The 20,509-nt window shown below is 38.3% G+C and overlaps 1 protein-coding gene across 8 annotated transcripts in view; it reads right to left on the bottom strand.

The window, feature by feature from the left end:
* PPP2R2C (protein phosphatase 2 regulatory subunit Bgamma) overlaps positions 1-20,509 on the bottom strand; it is a 204,105-nt gene that overhangs the window by 127,488 nt on the left and 56,108 nt on the right. For 2 of the 8 annotated variants that reach the window (XM_030033056.1, XM_030033322.1), the window contains exon 1: positions 17,265-17,871. The exons of 4 other annotated variants lie outside the window; for them this stretch is intronic. Coding sequence is in view for 1 of the 4 variants with exons in the window: in XM_030032974.1 (XP_029888834.1) it covers positions 17,265-17,334 (70 nt within the window). In the remaining 3 variants the exon portion in view is untranslated. Of the gene's footprint in view, positions 1-17,264; positions 17,872-20,509 lie in introns of those variants that run through there. 2 more of the 8 variants (XM_030033494.1, XM_030032974.1) reach the window with 1 other exon arrangement.

Raw genomic sequence — 20,509 nt, 5'->3', positions numbered from 1 at the left:
AATCAACGAGTCTTTCATGAACCAGAAATGTCTAAGGCTCTTTGGTGTATTTCAAACAATCTTGTCAGCTGAAGGTAGCCAAAAACTTACATTGATTCATGGAAAAAACACTGAAAATTCACATTGATGCCATGCAAGCTTAGTGTATATTCACTGTGCACTGTGGACTGCAAGACACTGCCAACCTAAAAACATCCATAGTGATATAACTAGCAGTACAAACTCAGTGCTTCACCTCTCAGTTACAAACTAAGGGAGGGCAAGAAATGGCTGTAAAGCAACAAAAAAATGCCATCTGTGTGAATCTAGATGGACCCTGAGAAACTTCAGGAGGTTCAACAAGGAGAAATGCAAAATTCTGTGCTTGGGGCAGAAGAGTTCCACACATCTGGCTGAAAAGCAACTGGCAACTTAGCAGCCCAGCTGGAAAGGACCTGGGGTCATCCTGGATGCTAGGCTGAATATGGGTCAACAGTGGGCTCATATCAACAAACCATATGCTGGGCTAACACTAGGAAAAACGTGGCCAGTAGAAAGAGGGAAATCACTCTCTCCTCATCACTGATGAGGCTACACTTCAAACACTGTGTCCAGTTTCTAATCCCCCCCAGCTGAAGTGAAGAAATTGGGCAAAATCCAGCAAAGTCCTTAGCACCTACAGAGTTGGTCAGGTGCTTAGGATATCTGCAGAGACTGAGGGAGCTGGGCTTGTTTAACCTGGTGAAGAGAAGGCTAAATGCAATTTAATAGCAGTTTACAACTACTTGATAGGGATTACAGAGACAATGGAGCCAAACACTCCTTGGTAGTGGTGCATGATGTTGTAAGGTCAAAAGCAACTGAGTGGCAGCTTGGTAAGTTTAGATGGCTACTTAGAAAGGCTTTTTCTCTAGGTCGGTAGTGCAGAACTGGAAAGGTTATCCAAAGAGGTTGTGGCATCTCCATCCCTGGAGGTTTTCAAGACTCAGCTATACAAATCCACAGCTGACTTGATCTATAATTTTGGCAAGATCGTGCTTCCAGTGAGACACTGGACGACAGACTTGCAGATGCCCTGTCCCACATACACCGTTTCTATACAAACTGACATTTTGTAGAGGTAAGACATGAAACACTGGTGTTCTGTAGAACAAAATCCCCTTGCTGAGCCTCCACTCCTTGCTCATCTGCCATGATATTTTCAGAGACATAAACTAACAAACTTTGAGTGTCTAATGCAATGTGAGATTCTACAGAAACACAGTTAAGCAAACAAATGCTTGTTTCAAAGGGCTGGATCATTATGCCCCCTTCTTTGTCACTAACCCAAACAAAGCACAAAGACACAACATTTGCACCAAGAAGTGTGCTTCAGAGACCCAGAGCTAGAAAAGGTGACTCACCTCTTTGCTACAGCTTACTGGATTTGACCACAAGAGGTTGATACACTCCCACAAGTGACTGAACCAGGTTACGATAAAGTTAACCCCAATTTTTAAGACTCATTAATCAAAGTGACTAATTCTGCATTTGGCACACAGTTTTTCCTTCCCGACAATGCAACTGTGCTAATTCTCCAGCCATAGTCTATTCCTTGATAGTGGGTTAATCTTTGAGGTAATGCCTCAACCAAGGAACTCTGGAATGCTCTTAACAGTAATCACTGACTACAGGAAGACTTCTCATCAGCTTAAGATTAAGTATTTACCTAATGTTCTGCACGTAGCTCAAAAAACCCACTGTGTCATTATTATACTACCACAATATGAACTTTTTGGAAGCTGTAAAAGCATAATGTAGGGGGACAATATGAACCTAACAAATAAGCTCAAACCCAAAAGTATGCAAATGGGCACATCAAAGGGAAGAATTACTGTTTTGCTGAGACGTGTACATTTTTTAAAGTTCTGGTAGAGATAACCCTGAAAAATATCTGTAACAAAGAAATTTATTTATGGGCTGAAACTATGTTACTGACATTCATGAAATATCCTGTAATCTTTTTCAGAGAGATTTAATTATACCTTTTGTGCTACTCATCCATTGGAAGATCTTCTGGTTAGCATTAATTTGAATTCTATTGCAACATGTATTAATACAACTTGGACACATCTATCAGCCCTTTAAGTAACAAACGGATAATGTGTCCAAGCAGTATATTCTTGAAAAGAAGAAAAAGGCATAAAATTAAAAGCTGAACTACAGTTACTTTGCATTTCAGAAAGTTAAAAAGTAGCCTGAAGCAACATTACCTCAAAGAGAATATCTGGACAGTAGCTTTGCTTCAAGCAAAGACATAACAGTATTTAAAAGAAAACAATATGCAGCAAGGGTAAATCATATAGGAGGAGTAGGCAAATAGGTCAAAGAAAAAGAAACGGGTTTGTACCTAAGTTATTACAAATCTGAATGCATTAAGCTCCTAACGAAACTTTCAAAGACAGTATTAAGGTCACAGTATTCAACAGGATAATTTTAATTGTACCCTAAATTTAACAAATTATGGTTATAGTAACTATGGAAAATCTGTTCTTTTGGTTAAAGAATAAAGTTTGAATAGGCTAAACATACGGTTTGCTGGTGAACAGGAATGCAGTAAACCCTAAGAAAATTAACTAACACCTTTAACAAATCCACATAATTTCAGCTCCTACGATTTCTTTCGTGTGAAACTGCAGAATATACTTACATTTCCTGACAGTATGTAGAAAATCTAAGCTTTGTAGATCTAAGATTTCTGAATACAGTGAAGTTAGGCTGAATTTCCACCTTTACCTACTTTTGTCCTACAGAACAAAACCAGTAATGGTAGTGAATCTCTGAAGTTTCAGGACACTGAGATTCCCAGAAAGGTTTTTGGTAAACAATGACTTTATCCATTCTTGCACTGAGTCAGATAAACTCTTCAACAAAACCTCTTCCAGTACCAGGGGTTATATACTACCTCTCTACAGTATATATAATGTAGTACTGAAGACAAAGGTAACTAAGGTTACTGTACAAAGTAATTAGAAAAAATAGATGTAGAAATTAAATTTGGGACTCTCAAAGCACAAACAAAACATGTGGTTTGTATATACAGACAGATTTTTATGGACTTACAATATGTACATAGAGTACAGCTATGCAAAGCCATGCACCCTGATCCAATCCCAGTCGAGCCAGTGGCAGGTTCTTAATAGACTTGATTGGATACTAAATCACAATTACATAAAGGCTGTAACAATCTCTCAGGAATTTAAAGAAGAAGTTGTTGCTCTGTGATGCAAATGCGGATCTTAGCGCCCTAACAAAAATAAGTGGTGCATTTCAGTTTTTTAAAACCTACCAGAGTAGAAAAAATAAAACTGAATTTAAAAAAATAAAAATCTTCATACAACTTCCATTATTTCCAGTCACTTCCAGTTCTATAGTAGAGTGGTAAACTTAAAAAAGGAAACACCCCTAGCTTTTCCCTTATGATAATATGGTAAAATCCTGACCCCATTCTTCAGACAAGTCTGTTGATGCTAACCTATTTAACTAGGACCTTACCTAGGAAGCCTGCCAGGCCTCCTTCCAAAGTCAGAAATTCCTTTTCAGTGGAATGGTGTAGAAGTAGGGACTCTTGAAATTTCAAAAAGGCCCCCCCCTTGCACCTGAGGGTCATCTACAGATTAATCAATCACTCCAAATCCAAGATGATTTTGAGTCACATCTGTGTCTTTTAATGACAGTAAAAGAATGGTACTGAGTGGCAATCCCAGGTCTTGCACTCACAAGATTCAATGGATATAAGCACAGAGAGCAGAAACAATTTGGCAGAGAGTGCTAAATGAGTTATGGTTTTGGCTGGATTTCCATTTTTTTTAATAAAGATTTCTGGAGCTTGAAGAGTAGCAAGTACTGCAGATAAAAGCCAAGTATCACTACAATCAAGTCAAGCAGCAAATGGAAAGAGAACTATTTAGTCAAGGAAGGAATGACTATATTTCCATCTCCTTCTTTATCTCCCCAGCACTGCTTCGATCTACATATATTCCTGACTTCTCCAAAGTCTGAGCAGGGAGTATTACTTCCAGAGAGACATGTTGAGAATTTAAAGCTTTGGGGCCCTGCTTGAACAGAGATGGAACAGTTGCCTTCTGGCAGGAATTAAAGCTGGTATGGAAATTTCACAAAAGGAATTAAAAGATGGTCTGGAAAGTGGCCAAAAGGAGATCAAAGGAACTTTAGCAGCATGAAGACACATACCAGAAGGAAATGAAAGGGGACTTAAAGGCAGACCATTAGGTTTAAGAAAGTATCTGCTGCCTGGGTTGAAGGCTGAGTGAACCAGGGGAAAATGTAAATTTTTCTTGTGAAATATTTAGTCCCAAAATATCCTTACTCTCACATAATTTCCAGTCTTGACCACATGTCAGACATCTAGAAGAACAGATGTATTTTAGATTCAGCCCAAATTTTGAACTGTAAGAGCTGATCAGCATATCCTCCTTCCTCCTCTTCAAGTGTGGTACATCACTGGATCTGAGATTCATATTCTGGAAAACAGCAGCTACCTGTGAGTTAAAACATATCAAACAGATAAACTATAGCTCATGTCTTACAACACATTTATTGTGGTAAATATACAATATAGGCAGGAGTATTTATGATGGTAAACTGAGACCTTCCAAAAACACTGGTATGATGAAATTCACCTCAATTAGAAACAGTGACAGAAGAAAAACTTGGAAAGATGATATAGGGTACAGACAGACCTAGATAGCTTTAAACTAGCTGAAGACCCTGGTAGGCTTGGCTGCTGCTAATAGACCAACTATGGCAGCACAGAGCTCGTTATTTAACCCTGCTTTTTTGTAACTTTATTAAAGACTTAAACTTTACAAGTAGTATTAAGGGTAAAAAATGTGATTGTTATGTTTCCAATGTTGTATCTGGGCTGGTAGCAGCAGCAATTCAGGGGTGCACTGAGAGGCTGGCGTACTCACCACCACTGTGATACGCTGCAAGCAGGAAAAGGAGCAGCAAATGGAGCACAGACAGAATCTGCACGCTTATCCACGTATTTACTGGACTTCCAGAGCATTTCTGTTTTAACATTAACTTCTGTGTTTAGTTTGTCTGCAACGCAGAAAGTCTCTCCTTTCTGAAACGTAAGCTAATAAAAACTTTCGAAATCATTTTCTCCTCCTCTCTTTTTATACAAAGAACATTCAGAGGGGGAGGCCAGACCATGTCTTCACTGACTTTCTCACAGAATTGCAGGAACAAGTTGGCCTCAGAACAATCAGTTATTTTACAGAAACACATCAAAAGTGGACAGTTTTTAAAGCACCTTGCTTCAAAAGAAGAAATGGACCGTCCATGGATATGATCTGGGTAGCCCCAGGAGCTCTGGGGATTCCAAATTTGATAGAAGCTTCAGGGAACTGTTGGGTTATTGCTTTTAAGAGTTATTAGGATGAACAGGTGCTTTGCCTCATCTCTGTTTCTGCCCCACGTGCTACTATTGCACTCTGTCAATAGACTCTGTTCATCCTTCCATCAGTAAAAGCAGTTTTTGAAAAACAAAATGAAAACACTTAAAGAAAAATCTTCCTGTGCACCAGCAGAAGGTTTCTCACAGAACAAGGAACGTAAAAAACAATGACTCTTTACATAAATGCATGAGAACCACCACTGACAAGATAAAGCACAAGACTTCCCCAAATTCCTTGTCAGGATGAGCAAACTGGTGGAGTTACTATTTTTAGGTGAAACAACTGTGCTCAAGTTTGCTAGAACTGTGTTGCACCTCTTCTAGTGGCAGGTTTCTTCCATGATGGCAGGTCCTTGTTAAAATGTTTAGGTATCTCTTGTTGTCACATGTAGTCAAATCTTATCTAGCTACCTTTTATTCATTTTGGATGTAGATATTAGGACTATTTAACTAATAGATCGTGCTTGCAAACTCTTACAGGGTTTCACTTACACAAGAAAACCTCAGATTTTGGAGTCACAATTTCTGGATTGCACTGCAAAAGGCTAAGAACAGGACCACTTTCATTGTTCAGTTTTGAAAGCAGGCTCTAATATGTCCCTTTATTCCTCCTCAAGCTCAATTATTTGGATTCGATTATCGTGATAGAGCATGTATTTTAGGCATCTTCAGTTAACAACTTGTTAATTCAAATACTGACCCCATTAACCTATGATACAGTCTTTCAAAGAATGTAAAACTGCAGAACTAGTATGCTCTTCTAAGTTATTCTAAATCTGTCAAGCTGCAGAAAGAAACAACATTTTAGAAATGGTAGCTGACAGATGAATATGTCAGAAAAATCAGATTTAAAGACAGTCAAAATGGCTAGTGGTAGCTCTAAATTTAAAAGCATTTTTAACATAGAAATTTACATTTTAAATCCTGGCAAAATTCAGATAAGGTTTTATACTTAGCCTTAAAATTTCAAAAGTGTTTGGAATTACTGGATGCATTACTGTCTTGGACAATGAAGATCCATGAGCACAAACCAATTTATGAATGGAGATTTCTGCATCCAAGCTGACCTAGAAAGAGGGACATTAAGAGCTTAGAAATACTTGCAACATTTCAGGAGAGGAAACTGCCAAACTGTATATTTTTTAAAGAAAACTGTGTAAAGTCAATTGCTAACAATAATATGCCAGCCATAACGACTGAATTCAGTCATTAAAATGTAAAATAAAGGAATAGCTTCCTGTGCTAACCTCAATATAACTACATCTGTCAAGTCTCATCTGTAATAACCAGGCTGGTGTTTGCTCTGAGGAGTCCGAATGACTAATTCCTCCAATTTACACCAACTTCTTGGCTTTCAGGAACAAAAATCGTTTTCTGTCTAAATATACTTACACTTAACAATCAGAAATGAATCCCTCTGCAAACAATTCTTCGCATTGGCAATCACCTTTGTTAGTAATTATTTATAGTGCAGAAGCATCAAAGCTTTCCGCTTTCAGATTTAACATTACTGCTATCACTACCATTTCCCAGGTATATCCAGGATAACTGTCAAACATTTTTCCAATATACTTATAGCTTGTATTTCCCCTTTTCCTTCTACTGTGCATAAATATTACAACAGCCTTATAAAAGGTTGTTTTGAAGAAGCATTACAGTAAGTATCACTACTATGCTATTTTTTACAACACTGACCAAAACATTAACGCTTCTTCTGGCACACATTTAACAGTTTGCATGGAGCAGCGATGGGACCCTGACAACAGACAGCAACTCAGCACCTGTGGAAGTCAGCACTGCTCAGGGCAACCTGTGCTCTCAGGAGCAGGCAGGTCTGATATTTCCCTCTCTGCTAGCAAGGGACAAATAGCAAGGGACTAGAAACAGGACGAGTTTGATGGCATTTTCTGAACAAGCTGGACTCTTAGGTTGGTGGGCTAACCAGTACCACTTTCACTCTGGTCTCCTCTCTGCTGATACTCCCCCTGTGACGGGACAGGCTCCAACAGTAGCAGAGAAGGAAGGTGGGCAGCCAAGGCTACAGCTTCCTCTGGAGAACAGACTATTTGCTGCCAAGAACCACATCCACAAGCGGTTTCAAACCAAACCCCAAATTTAAAATACCTTGAAATTAATTTGAAGGTATGAAAAAGCAAAATAAACATTCTCAGTATTTCAACCTAACCAAAAAACTGGGAAAGATCAACACAACAAAAAACTATTTGTTTATACTCCATACAAATCATGCTCTGCAGTCATTTCAGCAGGACAGTTCAAAGTTTAAGCAACTAAAAACTTTCACTTGGACATAGTGTAAATTCTTGCAGGTAGTCAATCTTAATGTTTAATATAATTAGTTGGTTTGCAATATCATTACTGCTAATGGATGCAACTTACTTGTTCTTAATCTAGCACCTTTGTAACGTTTACACAGTATCACAAAAGGCCTCTACCTTATATGATCCATTTTCCTGAACTGCAATTGGAAGCACAGAAAAGTTGAATCTAACAATTAAGTACATACCTAACCCTGGAAAATAAAATCCATGTCCAAGTAATCAATTTTTCAGAAAACTGCAGCTCATCGCCACCAATGGGAAAGATCAGGAATGGAGGGACACTGTTTCTCATACCCATGGTACAAGGAAAGCTTTGCTCCAGTCATGACCAAGTCTCGCTTCCCCGTTCAGCAAACACTGACATACATAGACCAAAATAGTCTGTGAATTATATGGGACCTGAAAGACATAAAGTGCCCTACATACAAGCTCTTACTGTCCCATCTCCCAATGGTGAAACTTCTACATAGCCATACTAATACTTCTAGATTCACATTTCAAGCACAGCAACTGGAAGGAATACAGACACACCAGAAAACATGTAGTAGCAGTCATCCACAAAACTTCTGTAAGCGTAACATACATACAAAAGCACAAGTGCACACAACATGCACCAAATCATATTCATATTGCACCCGAGCAATGAGAAGCACCACCATCCGTATGACCATTACTTGACTCTTAGCATCAGGTGTTCTAGGAATTTCTGTAAGACACGTAATAAGTCACAGCTAACTATTTCAAAGACACCGCATATGTGAATTCTGCTTTGAGCTTCACTGCTGATTAAAGAGAATACACTTGACCTAAATCTTCCATTCAAAAGAAGACTACAGAATACACATCTGACTTCCTCTTGTACCGCTTATTCCCGTATCACAGATCTGCATGCAGAAATGGAAGATGTCAAATCAAGCAGGGTGTCAAAATTAACATGTAGCATAACAGTCTTGTGTGCTACCTTGGCAGCCAATGTTGCCCTGCATTTACCAGTCCACTGTGCCTATTGGGTGAATTTTACTAATTAATTATTTTTACCGAATTTATTAGTTTAATTTTTCTTTTTATCATATCACGATGTGGAAATAAAGACATTCTAACAGAAATTATTTATGAAATAATGACAGACAGTCTGATTTACAGCTATAAATTTGAAAACCCTGGAAAGATTTATTAAAGACCTTGTGCCAAGTTCTATGATAAATTGAAACCTCCCAAAGTTAACAGAAAGTAAGGTTGCATTGACTGGATAAAAGTTTAGAAATAAATTACTGAAAATTGGTGACCAGCTCACTGTTTAAGAACTACTTTTATTCTATGTGAAATATTCATTTAAAGTCTTAGGTTAGAGAGAAATAAAAATTAAATACAAAGATAAGAAAATAAGCAATCATTTATTTTTAAATGAACACTGATGGTCTTTATTTTTCACTAGAAACTGGCCCAACAAGCAGAGCATGTTATGGCTGTCTTTAATGCAATCAGTACTATCACAGGGCAGCATTCACCTCAGAATTTATGCAAATGATGTTATTTGCACAGTCATGGACTACTTGCAACGCCTGTGTCACATGAACAACAAAATCATTACAAACAAGAAGAATTTAGGTGACAATTAATTAAGTTCTATTCAGACTTGACTTGAACTAGAATTAGAGGATAATAAACCAACTCTCAGTCCTTTACTTTCTTCTGTAATCTGCTCCTAAGTAAAACACACACAAATGTCATTATATTACACATAGATGTTTCCATCTTTCTCTTGTCTTTTTTTAAACAGATGAATTGGTAAATATGAAAGAAAAAGCACTGCTATATTTAACAATACAGATCCCAAACCCCTGTCATATTAATAATTCACAAAAGTCACTGAACTGCATGATGTGTTGTGCTGAAAGATTTTATTTGGAAGTCATTTTCTTAATGTACATTTTTATTACTTGTATTTGCACTGGCAAAATACAGTTTGCTCTCATTTGCATTTAGGCAATAAAAATAAAAGGTACAATAGTTTTTCAGCAAAGAAACATTCCTGAGAAAAAGAACTCTTACCATATATAAGGCTGCTTTGCTAGTGGGATTTTTGTTCTTGGTAAAGAGTTGGGGAACTTTCACCAGGAACCAGTAATATAGACCACATTCATTACTAAAGGCAAGCTTAGCGTTAACCTAAGAACTACAGAAATAGTTGACCAAGTGCCTCAATATGGCTAGAAGTGCATTTAAAACCCTTTCTTGTTTAAAAAACAAAAAAATCTCCATAATAACTTCCTCTAATTTTCTGAGATAGTTACCTACTCTACCATCTTTTCCCTGGCCAAAACAACTACACTGACACTAGCCAGCAAATACCTTCCCTTCTCTTAGCATATACTCCTCTATACAAAGCCTTACTATGGTGGATGAAATAAACTGTGGAAGGAAGATCTTTGAGACTACTAGTCTCAAAGAAACTACTAATGATGTAGTAACACAACATAAGCAGTAATGATTGATTACCTTTTTAAGGCTATAATAAAAGATACTCAGTCCTTTTTCTATTATAAAATATTCAGTGTTATTGTATCGTGTTTCACATTTTAAACTGATGTAAGAACCACATCTATTATTCTCTAAACTCACAATTTAAATATATGATACATTGCTGAAATGTCTGAGGCCTATGTTGAAAACAAAATATACTGCAAAGTACAGTTTTCTTTCCATAATGATGAGTATGCTAAATAAACTGCTCCTGTGGTGAACAATGACACTGAATCTACCTGCATGGTGTTGTTTAGTTTTACATTATTCAGTGCTTTTGAATTGTCAGTTTCAATTAGAAAGAAATCTGGCACAGAGAGAGAGCTTGCATAGATCACATTTTACACCTGCATTTTATCTTACACACACACCGTACTGTTGACCTCCTGAACTTCCATTTTTAAGGTTTATATGTAGCTAAATCTATTGCATATAGTATTTATATAGTTAAATATACTAAAAACATTTCTATTTATAATGTTTCTAGTCCATACTTGTCTATATATCATAGTATACGTATGAATAAACTGTATACAGGCTAAATTGCTGAAGCTAACTGGTCTTTTGGTGCCACTCAGACACTGCTGGCACCTGAGAAAAGCCCCAGATTGCTACAGTCAGGTTCTTTTGCAGCTCTGCGTACTTGCTGTCATGGAAGCAGCTTGGCCTGTTTATCATGTAGCTAATATTCTAGACAGTTTTCTTTGTTAATACATCTTACTCACTTCTCCAGGACCTCTAACACTACACAGCAACTATGTATAGTTATTATCTAGTTACTGAGTGGGAGATCATCTGTCAATTATATATGCATGCAAAGAGAGCCAAGGTTACCATTGGTCCCTGAGGGCAAACCAACAAAACCAGTGCTCCAGCATTAGAGATTTATGCCTTTGCAAACGGGGAAGATTGCAACCCAGTTTAGTCACACTTGGTAACATTTTACCAGGTATATGTGACACTGGTGAATAATTGTCACGTGGAGGCATGACATTAAATGGAGATCCAAACCAAGTTAACTCCATGCCTTTTAAGCATGTCCTGCAGCTCAGAGTGGCTTGAAGTGCTCTCTTAGGAGGATGTAACAGTCAGTATTTAAACAAACACCTTCCTTGAAGAGGCATGTCTTTTCAGGAGGCAGTAACAAGTTAACACTAACATGTCCCTGCTCTCTGGGAATGCTGGGAACAGAAAATTAAGAAACTCCAAGGTCCCAGTCTAGGGTCAACTGTCCTAATCCGACTCCTGATTACGATTTCTTCAGACAGCAGATTTAGCAAGTAAAATAGAGATTATGATATTATGAGTACATAACAGATGTAGCATGAAAATTGTATCTATGGAGTACTTTGAATGTGTAGCTGGTACTGTATAGTGACAAGCACTGCTGACAGTGTAATTCACTTTGGCTAAATCTATATTGCTTTTTCCAGGCTTGCCTGAATGAATTGCTGCCCCATGTTGCCCATACTGGACGTTGCCTTAAATCTGTGCTATGCAGATCCAAGCTTTGGGTAGTACCAGTGTTTGATTTTTCTGCATGCTGAACCACACATCCAGATGCAGGTTTGAGTGGGTGAGCAAATGTTTCGGGCTTCGGTGCAAGCCAGTGCGACAGCTGTGCTCTAACCCTGCCTCCATGGCTTCTCCCAACTAAGCTGCATGAATAAAGATTACAAAGTCAGCAACATCACTTGGATGGAATAAACCTTATTAATCCAAATCTTCAAGGCTACCCACAACATTCATCTGAATAGCACTGTGAATGAAAGAAGAACCAAATCCATGCACAAAAAGGCATAACTATATCCTGTTTAACAAGGGGCAAAGTTATGCTTTAACAACGTTTACCTCTGTTCATACTTGACTTGAGGAAAAAAATAACTAACGCAAGTGACTAGAATAAGAATGAGCAATAATTTATAGGGTCATTCTAAAACTGTTTCTAAATGAGTTTTGTAAAAAGATAAAAATCATCAATATTCACAACATAAATCCTGCATTGCTAGAGGTTAAGAGAGGAAGAGTTACCTCCTGCACTTTTCTTAATAACCTTGTTACCAGCCGTTCTCAGAAGTGAACAGACTAGATTGATGGTGAGCCTGAGCCAGTAGAGCAGGACCTGTTTGCTATATTCATCCAATATTCTCAGGTAGTCAGCTCTCATTCAAATTATATTTGAGATGTTTATGAAAGACAAGTTCATAACTAAATTTCTTCCTGGCAGATTAAAATGGATAATTTCCCTTAACTTTGATTAATAAAGAACAGAGATACTAATTTTAGTTAAGGGAAAAAAAGCCCCCAAAATCTGTGTTCATTATCTGCAGGGGATTTTCTTTTAAAATCATTAGGGGAAAAAAAAAGTCTTTTTTCATCCTCTATAATAAACGTTTCACATGGTTATGATTCAATATGTTTTACACTACACTGGTAATTCTCATTATTCTTCAAATATCACATTTGAGTAGGTTAATACACCATTAACATGATTAACTTTTTAATAGAAGTTAAGCCATATGGAACCAATCTGCACCATTCGGCCATATAAATGACTAGATAGTGAAGGTCAGCTTCTGCACCTGTGCGACTTCACTGGCTTCACTTGAATTTGCAGGCCTAGACCAAGGGAGGAACCTGACTCTCTCTGAAAACTGAGAGGATAAGCAACTTATGATTTCTTCCCAAAATAGGGATAATCCATAAAGAGGCAGGGATGAATCGATACACTAGACTTGTCTGCACACGATTTGCAGAACGTCTTCGCCACCACAGAAGCATTTCTCTGGATAAATTTGGGATCATGGAAGTAAATCACATCCTTTAAAACAGTTTGGTAAGAATAGTGAATTTTGTTCATTATTTCTCTGTCAGTCATTAAATCTGTAAAATACACAGTAACTGAATTAACAGTGCAGTTGATCAAAGGAGCAGTACCGTTGTTTCCCAAAATTTTGCCCGCCCCTGCCAGGAATATAGCAACCATACCACACAATTCACTGTTCTGAATCAGATCCTGCGTGGCTAATCCCAAGGTCCTGAGACAGCAAAGCACATCAGCAGTCCTGTCAGTTTTAGCGTTAATCTTAAGCGCAGGTAACGCCAAGGAAACTCTCAGACTGAAGGACATTCTCTGCCCCCAAAAGCACACAAGCCTTTTCCCTCCTTTATCCCTTCCCCCAACTCACTGTCCACAATTTTCTTGCCATCTCCCCTAACAGACTTTGCCTGTAAGTAACAAAGAATCATGTTTCTCCTGTCCAGCCCATCTTCTTTCCCATGTTACACCGTGCCTCTCCTCTCTTCTCAGTTCTTCTAAAGGTGTTGTGGAAATAAAACATTTTACTGACCCAACCCCTCCTGGGCAGCTGGTTCCCACAGCAGGGTTGCAAAAGGCAATAAAGATAAAACACAGTTCGGCAATGAATCACAAGCCTGAACAGATCTCAGAGGTCATCTAACCCATCCCTCTGCCCCGCGGGAGGCTCAGCTATCCCCATGTCATTTCTTACAGACATCTCTGTCACCTGCTTTTAAAAACTTCAGTAATAGAAACTACACAAGCTCCCTAGGCAATATATCCCAGTGTTTCACCACTTTCACATAAAAAAGTTCAATCTTTCCTCACAGGTCACATTTTCTAGGCCTCAGGTCTTTCTCCTCTCTTTCTTTACAAGTCTTATCAGGTCTTTTCTGTTTTCCCCATACAAACAACTCCAATTAAAGCAGTTTCCTTCGAAAACCACTTTTGAAAGTGATTGTTGAAAAACTTACTGTATATTGCTGCTGGAATTAAATTGCCTTTTTCCATTGTAAAACTGTAACATACTTTTAAGACTTACAATGACAAAATTATTCAAGTCCTGCTTGTTTTATTGCATTGGTTTTATTGCAGATATGCATATGTAACTGGAGAAACAAGTCCAGGTAGTCACTGTTGTCATATGTGTCTCTAACACCTATTGCCAGAAACAGTATAATGTCAACAGTAAAATATCAACCATCAAATCAAGACATTTTTGAGATTTAAAAACCAATTCAATTTTCCATAGTCAAGGTAAAGTCATGTTTGATACAGATAACCCCAATGTTACAAAATAATGACCTATCAAAGAGATTAAATTCAACTTTGCTCAAGCAAGCAGTTTCATTAGGAACACACTCGGTCCACTACCGAGAGCAGAGCAAATCAGATTTGGCTCACAGTTTTCCTATACCCTGTGAATTCATATGTCATCTGATTTTGGGGGGGGGTCAGGGGTTTGTTTGGGGTTTTTTTTAAATCACTGAAGAAGTAAAAGAGGAAGAGAACTAAAGCAATACTACAGTTAACCCACATAATCTTGATCATTGTTGGCTTTACTTTCCTCAGGACACAGAGAGAAAAAAGTGCATATAAAGGTCAGAAATACCTCCTTTTGTAAATGACTTTAGTCTACTGCATGAAGCAGCAAGGACAGAGGACACCCCTTACCAAGATTTTAAAACTCTGAAAAAAGAAGATAAAGTTGTATTTATTCACAGACAACAATGAATCAGTAACTTCTCTATATACTGGATACAATATAAAGTATTTCTTTGTTGTAAATAGTGGATTACCAAGGCCAAAGACCCCCCCCCCAAAAAGACTTGGGTTTGGCCCCAATGAAATTATTTTCCAATATAACAAAGTAACACATTACTGCCTGCAACTGCATTTCCATATATATGTTACTATCATACATGCAGCACTAACATCTCATAGGGCCAAATGCAAGGACTGTGAAAGGACTTCAGGCCTTTACAGATAAGAAGTGTTAAAGGTTGTTTCATGAAGCCAAATCTTTAAACAAAGTTTAAAAAAAAAAAAAAGGAACAAAACAGAACAAACAAAACATTTTAAGCACCAGTTTAACTTATGTATTCATTATGCATTTTAAACAAAGTAAATCAAGGAGAAATTAAAATTTGTGATGGTCTGCTTTGAGCTGAAGGTGTCCCTGGAAAAATTTCACAGATAAATCCATTCCCTCATGATTTTCATGGTCTTTTAAAAGGCGTGGCAATGTCAGGTATAACAGATATGAAGACTTTTATTACAGCTGACCAACTGAGCATTCCCAAAAAACATTACACTAGTCAGAGCTGAAGAACTAACACTTTGCTACTGAAGGTTTCCCATACTTCATCTACCTCAAAATCAGATGCCAACATATTTCACGACAACTTCTCATCACAGGGAAAATAAAATACAGGCCAACATTGATATTCCAGGTATATTTTGACCCATTTTAGACAAGCCACTCCATGGGCAATCACGGAAGAACATCCAGTCCTTCTAATCAAAATATCAAGTGAAGATAAAACAGAGAAAATCTAACACTTGCATCAGCAGTGTCCCCAAAAATACTAAAAATCTCCATCTAATTTTTAAAACACTCATAATATAAAAAACAGAATATTGATTTGCAAAATCCACAAGGGATTCTTTTCCTCAGATTACAAAACTGACAGACTTGAAAGTCCAAATTTTAACATAGCTGCACATGCCCATTAAATATACATCTGAATCTCAACGTGTAGCAAGTACACTGCAGTAATTATATTGTTCGTTTTGCAGAATCTAAGGCATAAATTTATAAATTTAAGACAAAGTTTCTTCAAATGTTATTACAGGTGACTATACCTCAAAACATAAATCATCATTCAGACAAAAAGCATTAACCAAAAATTCAAAACAAATTAAAAAAATGCACTGAAACATGAACCAGAATGCAAAGAATCTCCTAGAGGCAAGATTAGCAAACAATTACACCAGCCAGTGGGAACAGTTACAGTACACAGCATTTTTAATTTTTCTTCTGAAAAAACTGCTTTGTGTTCCCAGTATGGTAAAATCATCCTGCTGTTTTCCACATTCTAAAAAAATGCAAATCATCAATAATCAAGAAAGCATCAGCTGATCATATTTCAGGATGCAGCATGGGAGTATTAAGTGACTGAGCATTGACCAAATGACGACAGAATCTGGACACTGAGTCTCAAGTAGTATTGGTTGACCCTGATGTTAAATATGTTCATATTATATAAGCCTACACTGAAGTACTGTTTCTGCTGCTGGAAAGTGCTGTTAAAACTCTGCACGCACAAATATATTTGCAAAGTCAAACACCTACAAATACATTTCTCCTGTTCAATCAATCAATCAATCTTAAAATGGCCTGCTCTTAGACCAACTTTCTGGCAAGGAAATATGGATCGGTACCTGACCCAACCATTTCACTGGTCTCAAGGTAATTCTCTCAGCATTTAATGTGTGTCACCTGCAGAAAAATTCCTTTTTATGTAATAAGCTACCAGCCACTGAATGATTTAAAATGAAGGTACATTTTCTTTTCTCATGTACCTTGCACATACACAGAGGATGGACAGAAGGCAGCAGTATTTCAAAAGATGATGCTTACATATCCCTTCTAAACATATACAGTTCTCTAGGGAACAATCAACTCAGCAATGTCTGTGATGCTCAGGCTATAATTACCAAAATGAGATGCATAACCTTTATTACACCAGCAAACAGTTAACTTTACAGATTATTTCTCTCACTTTAGCACTCTCAAATCTTTCACCTTTTTTTTAAGTAATCAACTGCTTCCAATCTTCCACATTGCAGCTACTGTGCATTCAATGCCAGGTGCTGCACACCTCACTAGCAGAAACTCAGCACAATGCAAGACCTTCTTCAGCCCGTATAGTTTCATATACTGCTGTAGCATTACATAATGCCTTTGGGATTTAACAAATTCAAACAGATTCTGTTGGTATATCACAGAGAAAAACGCCTTGAAAGTCTCCCTGTTTTAAAAAAAAAATAAAAAAATAAAGAAGAAAAGGAACAGCCTACATCTCCAAACATGACAGTGCACTCCTGGCATAGAATATGCAACGCAAGAAGAGAATAATGACAGTATTTATGTTACCTTCAGTCACATAGTTGTGGTCTCGAAGAAAGCTGTGGTTAATTTTTCGTGTGTCCGTGTCCTCGCCCATTTACAGCAGGATTACTCAGCATGCCTATCCGCAGTGGACTGATAGCATCAGCAGAGGTCGTCACAAGAGCACCATCCATGCTGCCACTGCCTAGCAGAGGCGGAGAACACACTGGGCTACTGAGCACAGCATAATGAGAGCTAGTGATGCAGCACAGATTTGGGGGTGGGAGGGGGGCGGGGGGGCGAATAACGATCGGAAAAAAAAAGAAGAAAAAAGAAAAAAAAAGGAAAGAAAAAGAAGTAATGGGAGAAAGACGGAGGGAGAAACGGTTCCGATAAATTATGAATGCAGAAAGCCAGTAGGGAGCTTGCGTGAAGGGAATACAGGCACTTCTCCCGCAGTTAAAGAATAACCCAATTGTTTAGTCAGGTACTCCTTAAACAAGTGCCCACGCAGAGTCTCCTCCAAGTGCCTGCTGCTGGGGATCTTGCTGGATGCTGTAAAGTGGCAATCAGCGTACTGCAGCAAAACCCGCCCGGCGACGGGCTCCGGTTGCTGTTGCTGCTACTGCTGTCATATGCCTGTGCTGCATCAGAGCAGGCCCCTCCCAGTCAGCCGCTCGCTGCCCAACCGCACAGGATCTGCATGTAGTAAAGTGAAAAATGAGGCTGCAGGTAATTATTTTAGCTCTTCTGCTGGTAAGACGGGCAACGAAAAAAATTCAGGGAGGGGACGAGGGAGAAAAAACTTCGAGCTGCTTAAATGGGTTTGCATCGACACGTACTGCACGCTAACGCGCAGCCACAATTTTGTGCTAGTCGATACTGTCATACGCAGCGAAAGCAACAGTCGTTCAATGTCAGCCTGTATAAATACTACTGAAATTGCTAAGTATCTGCCTGTGCAAATGGAATCGTTAGAGGCGAGGCAACCATTCGGAACAAGTAAGATTAAATAACTGTTATTTATCCCCCCCCCAGTTTTGTAGATAAAAGACAAATTACAAAGTCTGGAAAAAATGAGGGCCAGGAAACAATCTCTGTGGCTTCCCTGTACAGGAAAGGAAAGCTGGACAAAGGGAATGTTTGCAGGTCACGAGGTTTTGTTAGACCTGCTACTTTCATTCACTGCATTATCCCATCACCTTGGGAAAGCAATGTTGAAATCTGTACACTCAGAAATAGGAAAACAAGTAGAAGAGGAAAATTACTCACTTGCATTACAAAATAAAGCTTGTTCTTTAGTCCAAGTGTTTAACGGCTTATAGTACAGCAAAATTCTTTCAACTGAACAGACAAGCAGTTTCCTTAAGCTTTCAGTATCTGTTCATGAAACCATGAACTGTTTGCTGCAGAAAGCACATATTCTGAAAAGGTATAAGCACCACTGAAGTTTAGACATTTGAATAGAAAACAAACGGCTCTGTACCAAAACCACCACTACAGCATGAAAAGGGAGTACACAATCACAAAACCAATTTAGAGGAGAGAAGGACAGTCCTGGGGTTTAGGCCCTGGAATTGAACACAAAAAATACAATTCACTTGTCAGCACTTTGTGTAATCCTGCATGAATCTTGCACAGTTTTTTTGTTTTGTTGTTGTTTCTTTTTAATGAAGCTAGGACATACGGTTCTTGAAGGTAAATTCAAGTACCCTGCTATTACTATAAAACAGGCAAGTGACTCTGGAAAAAATGGAGAACTATGTAAAAACCTGCCCAGGGATAAACATCTAATTTCAGGATGAAGTAAGATTGTGAGAGAAAGAAGACTAGCAGCGCAATGACCTCCTTCCCTTTCTCACTGATAAAGCAAAATAAAACAGAACCATCTTCAACCTGGCAAAAGTGAATACTATAAAATCTTCACATTTGAGAAGGTGGGAAAGTAGAAGAAGTTATTCAATACTTGCACCTGTATAGAACACATTTTATTTGTATGCAGCTTTTGTAGGTGACGATCCTAGAAATGTTATTTCTGCATTGACAGCATCAGTCAATACTGTGGTGGTATCGGCAGCTCTCACTGCCTGCCCTATCTTCATTCATTTGCTGCCTTTGCCCATGCTTGTTCACGTACCAAATCCTTTCAACTTCAGGATATCCTGTCTGCTTACACACTGGTACCATCCACTTTTCGAGGCTGTGCCCAAAACCCATTCTCTTTCTCAGTTTACAGGGTAAGCATGCCAGCAGCAGCACCAAACAAACCAGGACTTGCTGCCTCACGATTGGCAACGTTTTCTTTATGGATATGCATGGCCTGGTACATAGCTGAAGCCTTAGGTACAAAGTGGTATCCCCAAACAAGGATCCAGCCCTGCCAGCAGCTTTGGGCAGACCATCCCGAAGTCTACTATTCTGAACATTCTACCTGTTTATTGGAAGCAAGTACAGCATAAATACTTGATGACAATAATAGCTACAGTTCAGAATGTAACTGTGAGAGCCTGTAAACATAATCAATGAGAAAATATACCTAGAATTTGATTAAAATGAGAAAGGAGACCTTGCAAATACTGATATTTATTTTGTATAAAATGACCCTAATCTATGTGATGGAGCTGGTTTATTTTGCCCTTCCCTGCCACATTGTTACATCATCTTGGATTTGTTCTTCCAAAGACAAAAGGGTCTCTGAGCAATACACACTGCACGTAACATCCAACTTCGCTGAAGTCGGTGGCAAAGAGTACAACAAACAGCAAGTTTACACTCAACTATTTAACACCATGGTTAGACCAGTCTGGCTCAAGAAGGCACTTCCCTTCAGCATCTGTGCAGGAGACAGTCAAACTGTCTGGTCTTAGAAAAATAACCTAGATGCCTCTGTTAGGAACCTAAGCTCCCTATATACTCAGTGTAGCTTCTGGAGGACAGCTAAGAGTATCTGAATCAGAAACCTCTCTTTCTCCATTTTGTATGTTGGATGCTTAAGTTTCTCAGTCAGGCACCCAAGTTAGACATGCAGCATTAGAGAGTGTGGATTCCTCTGTGGAGGTAACACTGAGCAGCTTTCTCACATTGCTATGATGACTGCTGAAACTGGAAGAAATGTCACCTTGCAGGGCATTTGATCCCAAAAATCAAGCAACACAGTTGAGTAAAAATGCATAGGAATAATTTATATCTACAAACATATGGAAAATGAACACGTGTTCTCTCCTTTCCAAGAAAAAGAATTCTATAGAAGATTTATTATTGAAAATAAATAGATAATAAATTATGTGAAT

This window comes from Aquila chrysaetos, chromosome 1 (assembly GCF_900496995.4).
Source record: "Aquila chrysaetos chrysaetos chromosome 1, bAquChr1.4, whole genome shotgun sequence".
In the NCBI taxonomy this organism is placed as follows: Eukaryota; Metazoa; Chordata; class Aves; order Accipitriformes; family Accipitridae; genus Aquila; species Aquila chrysaetos.
The sequence above is the reverse complement of the archived record's forward strand: the minus strand, read 5'-3'. Positions and strand labels throughout refer to the sequence as shown.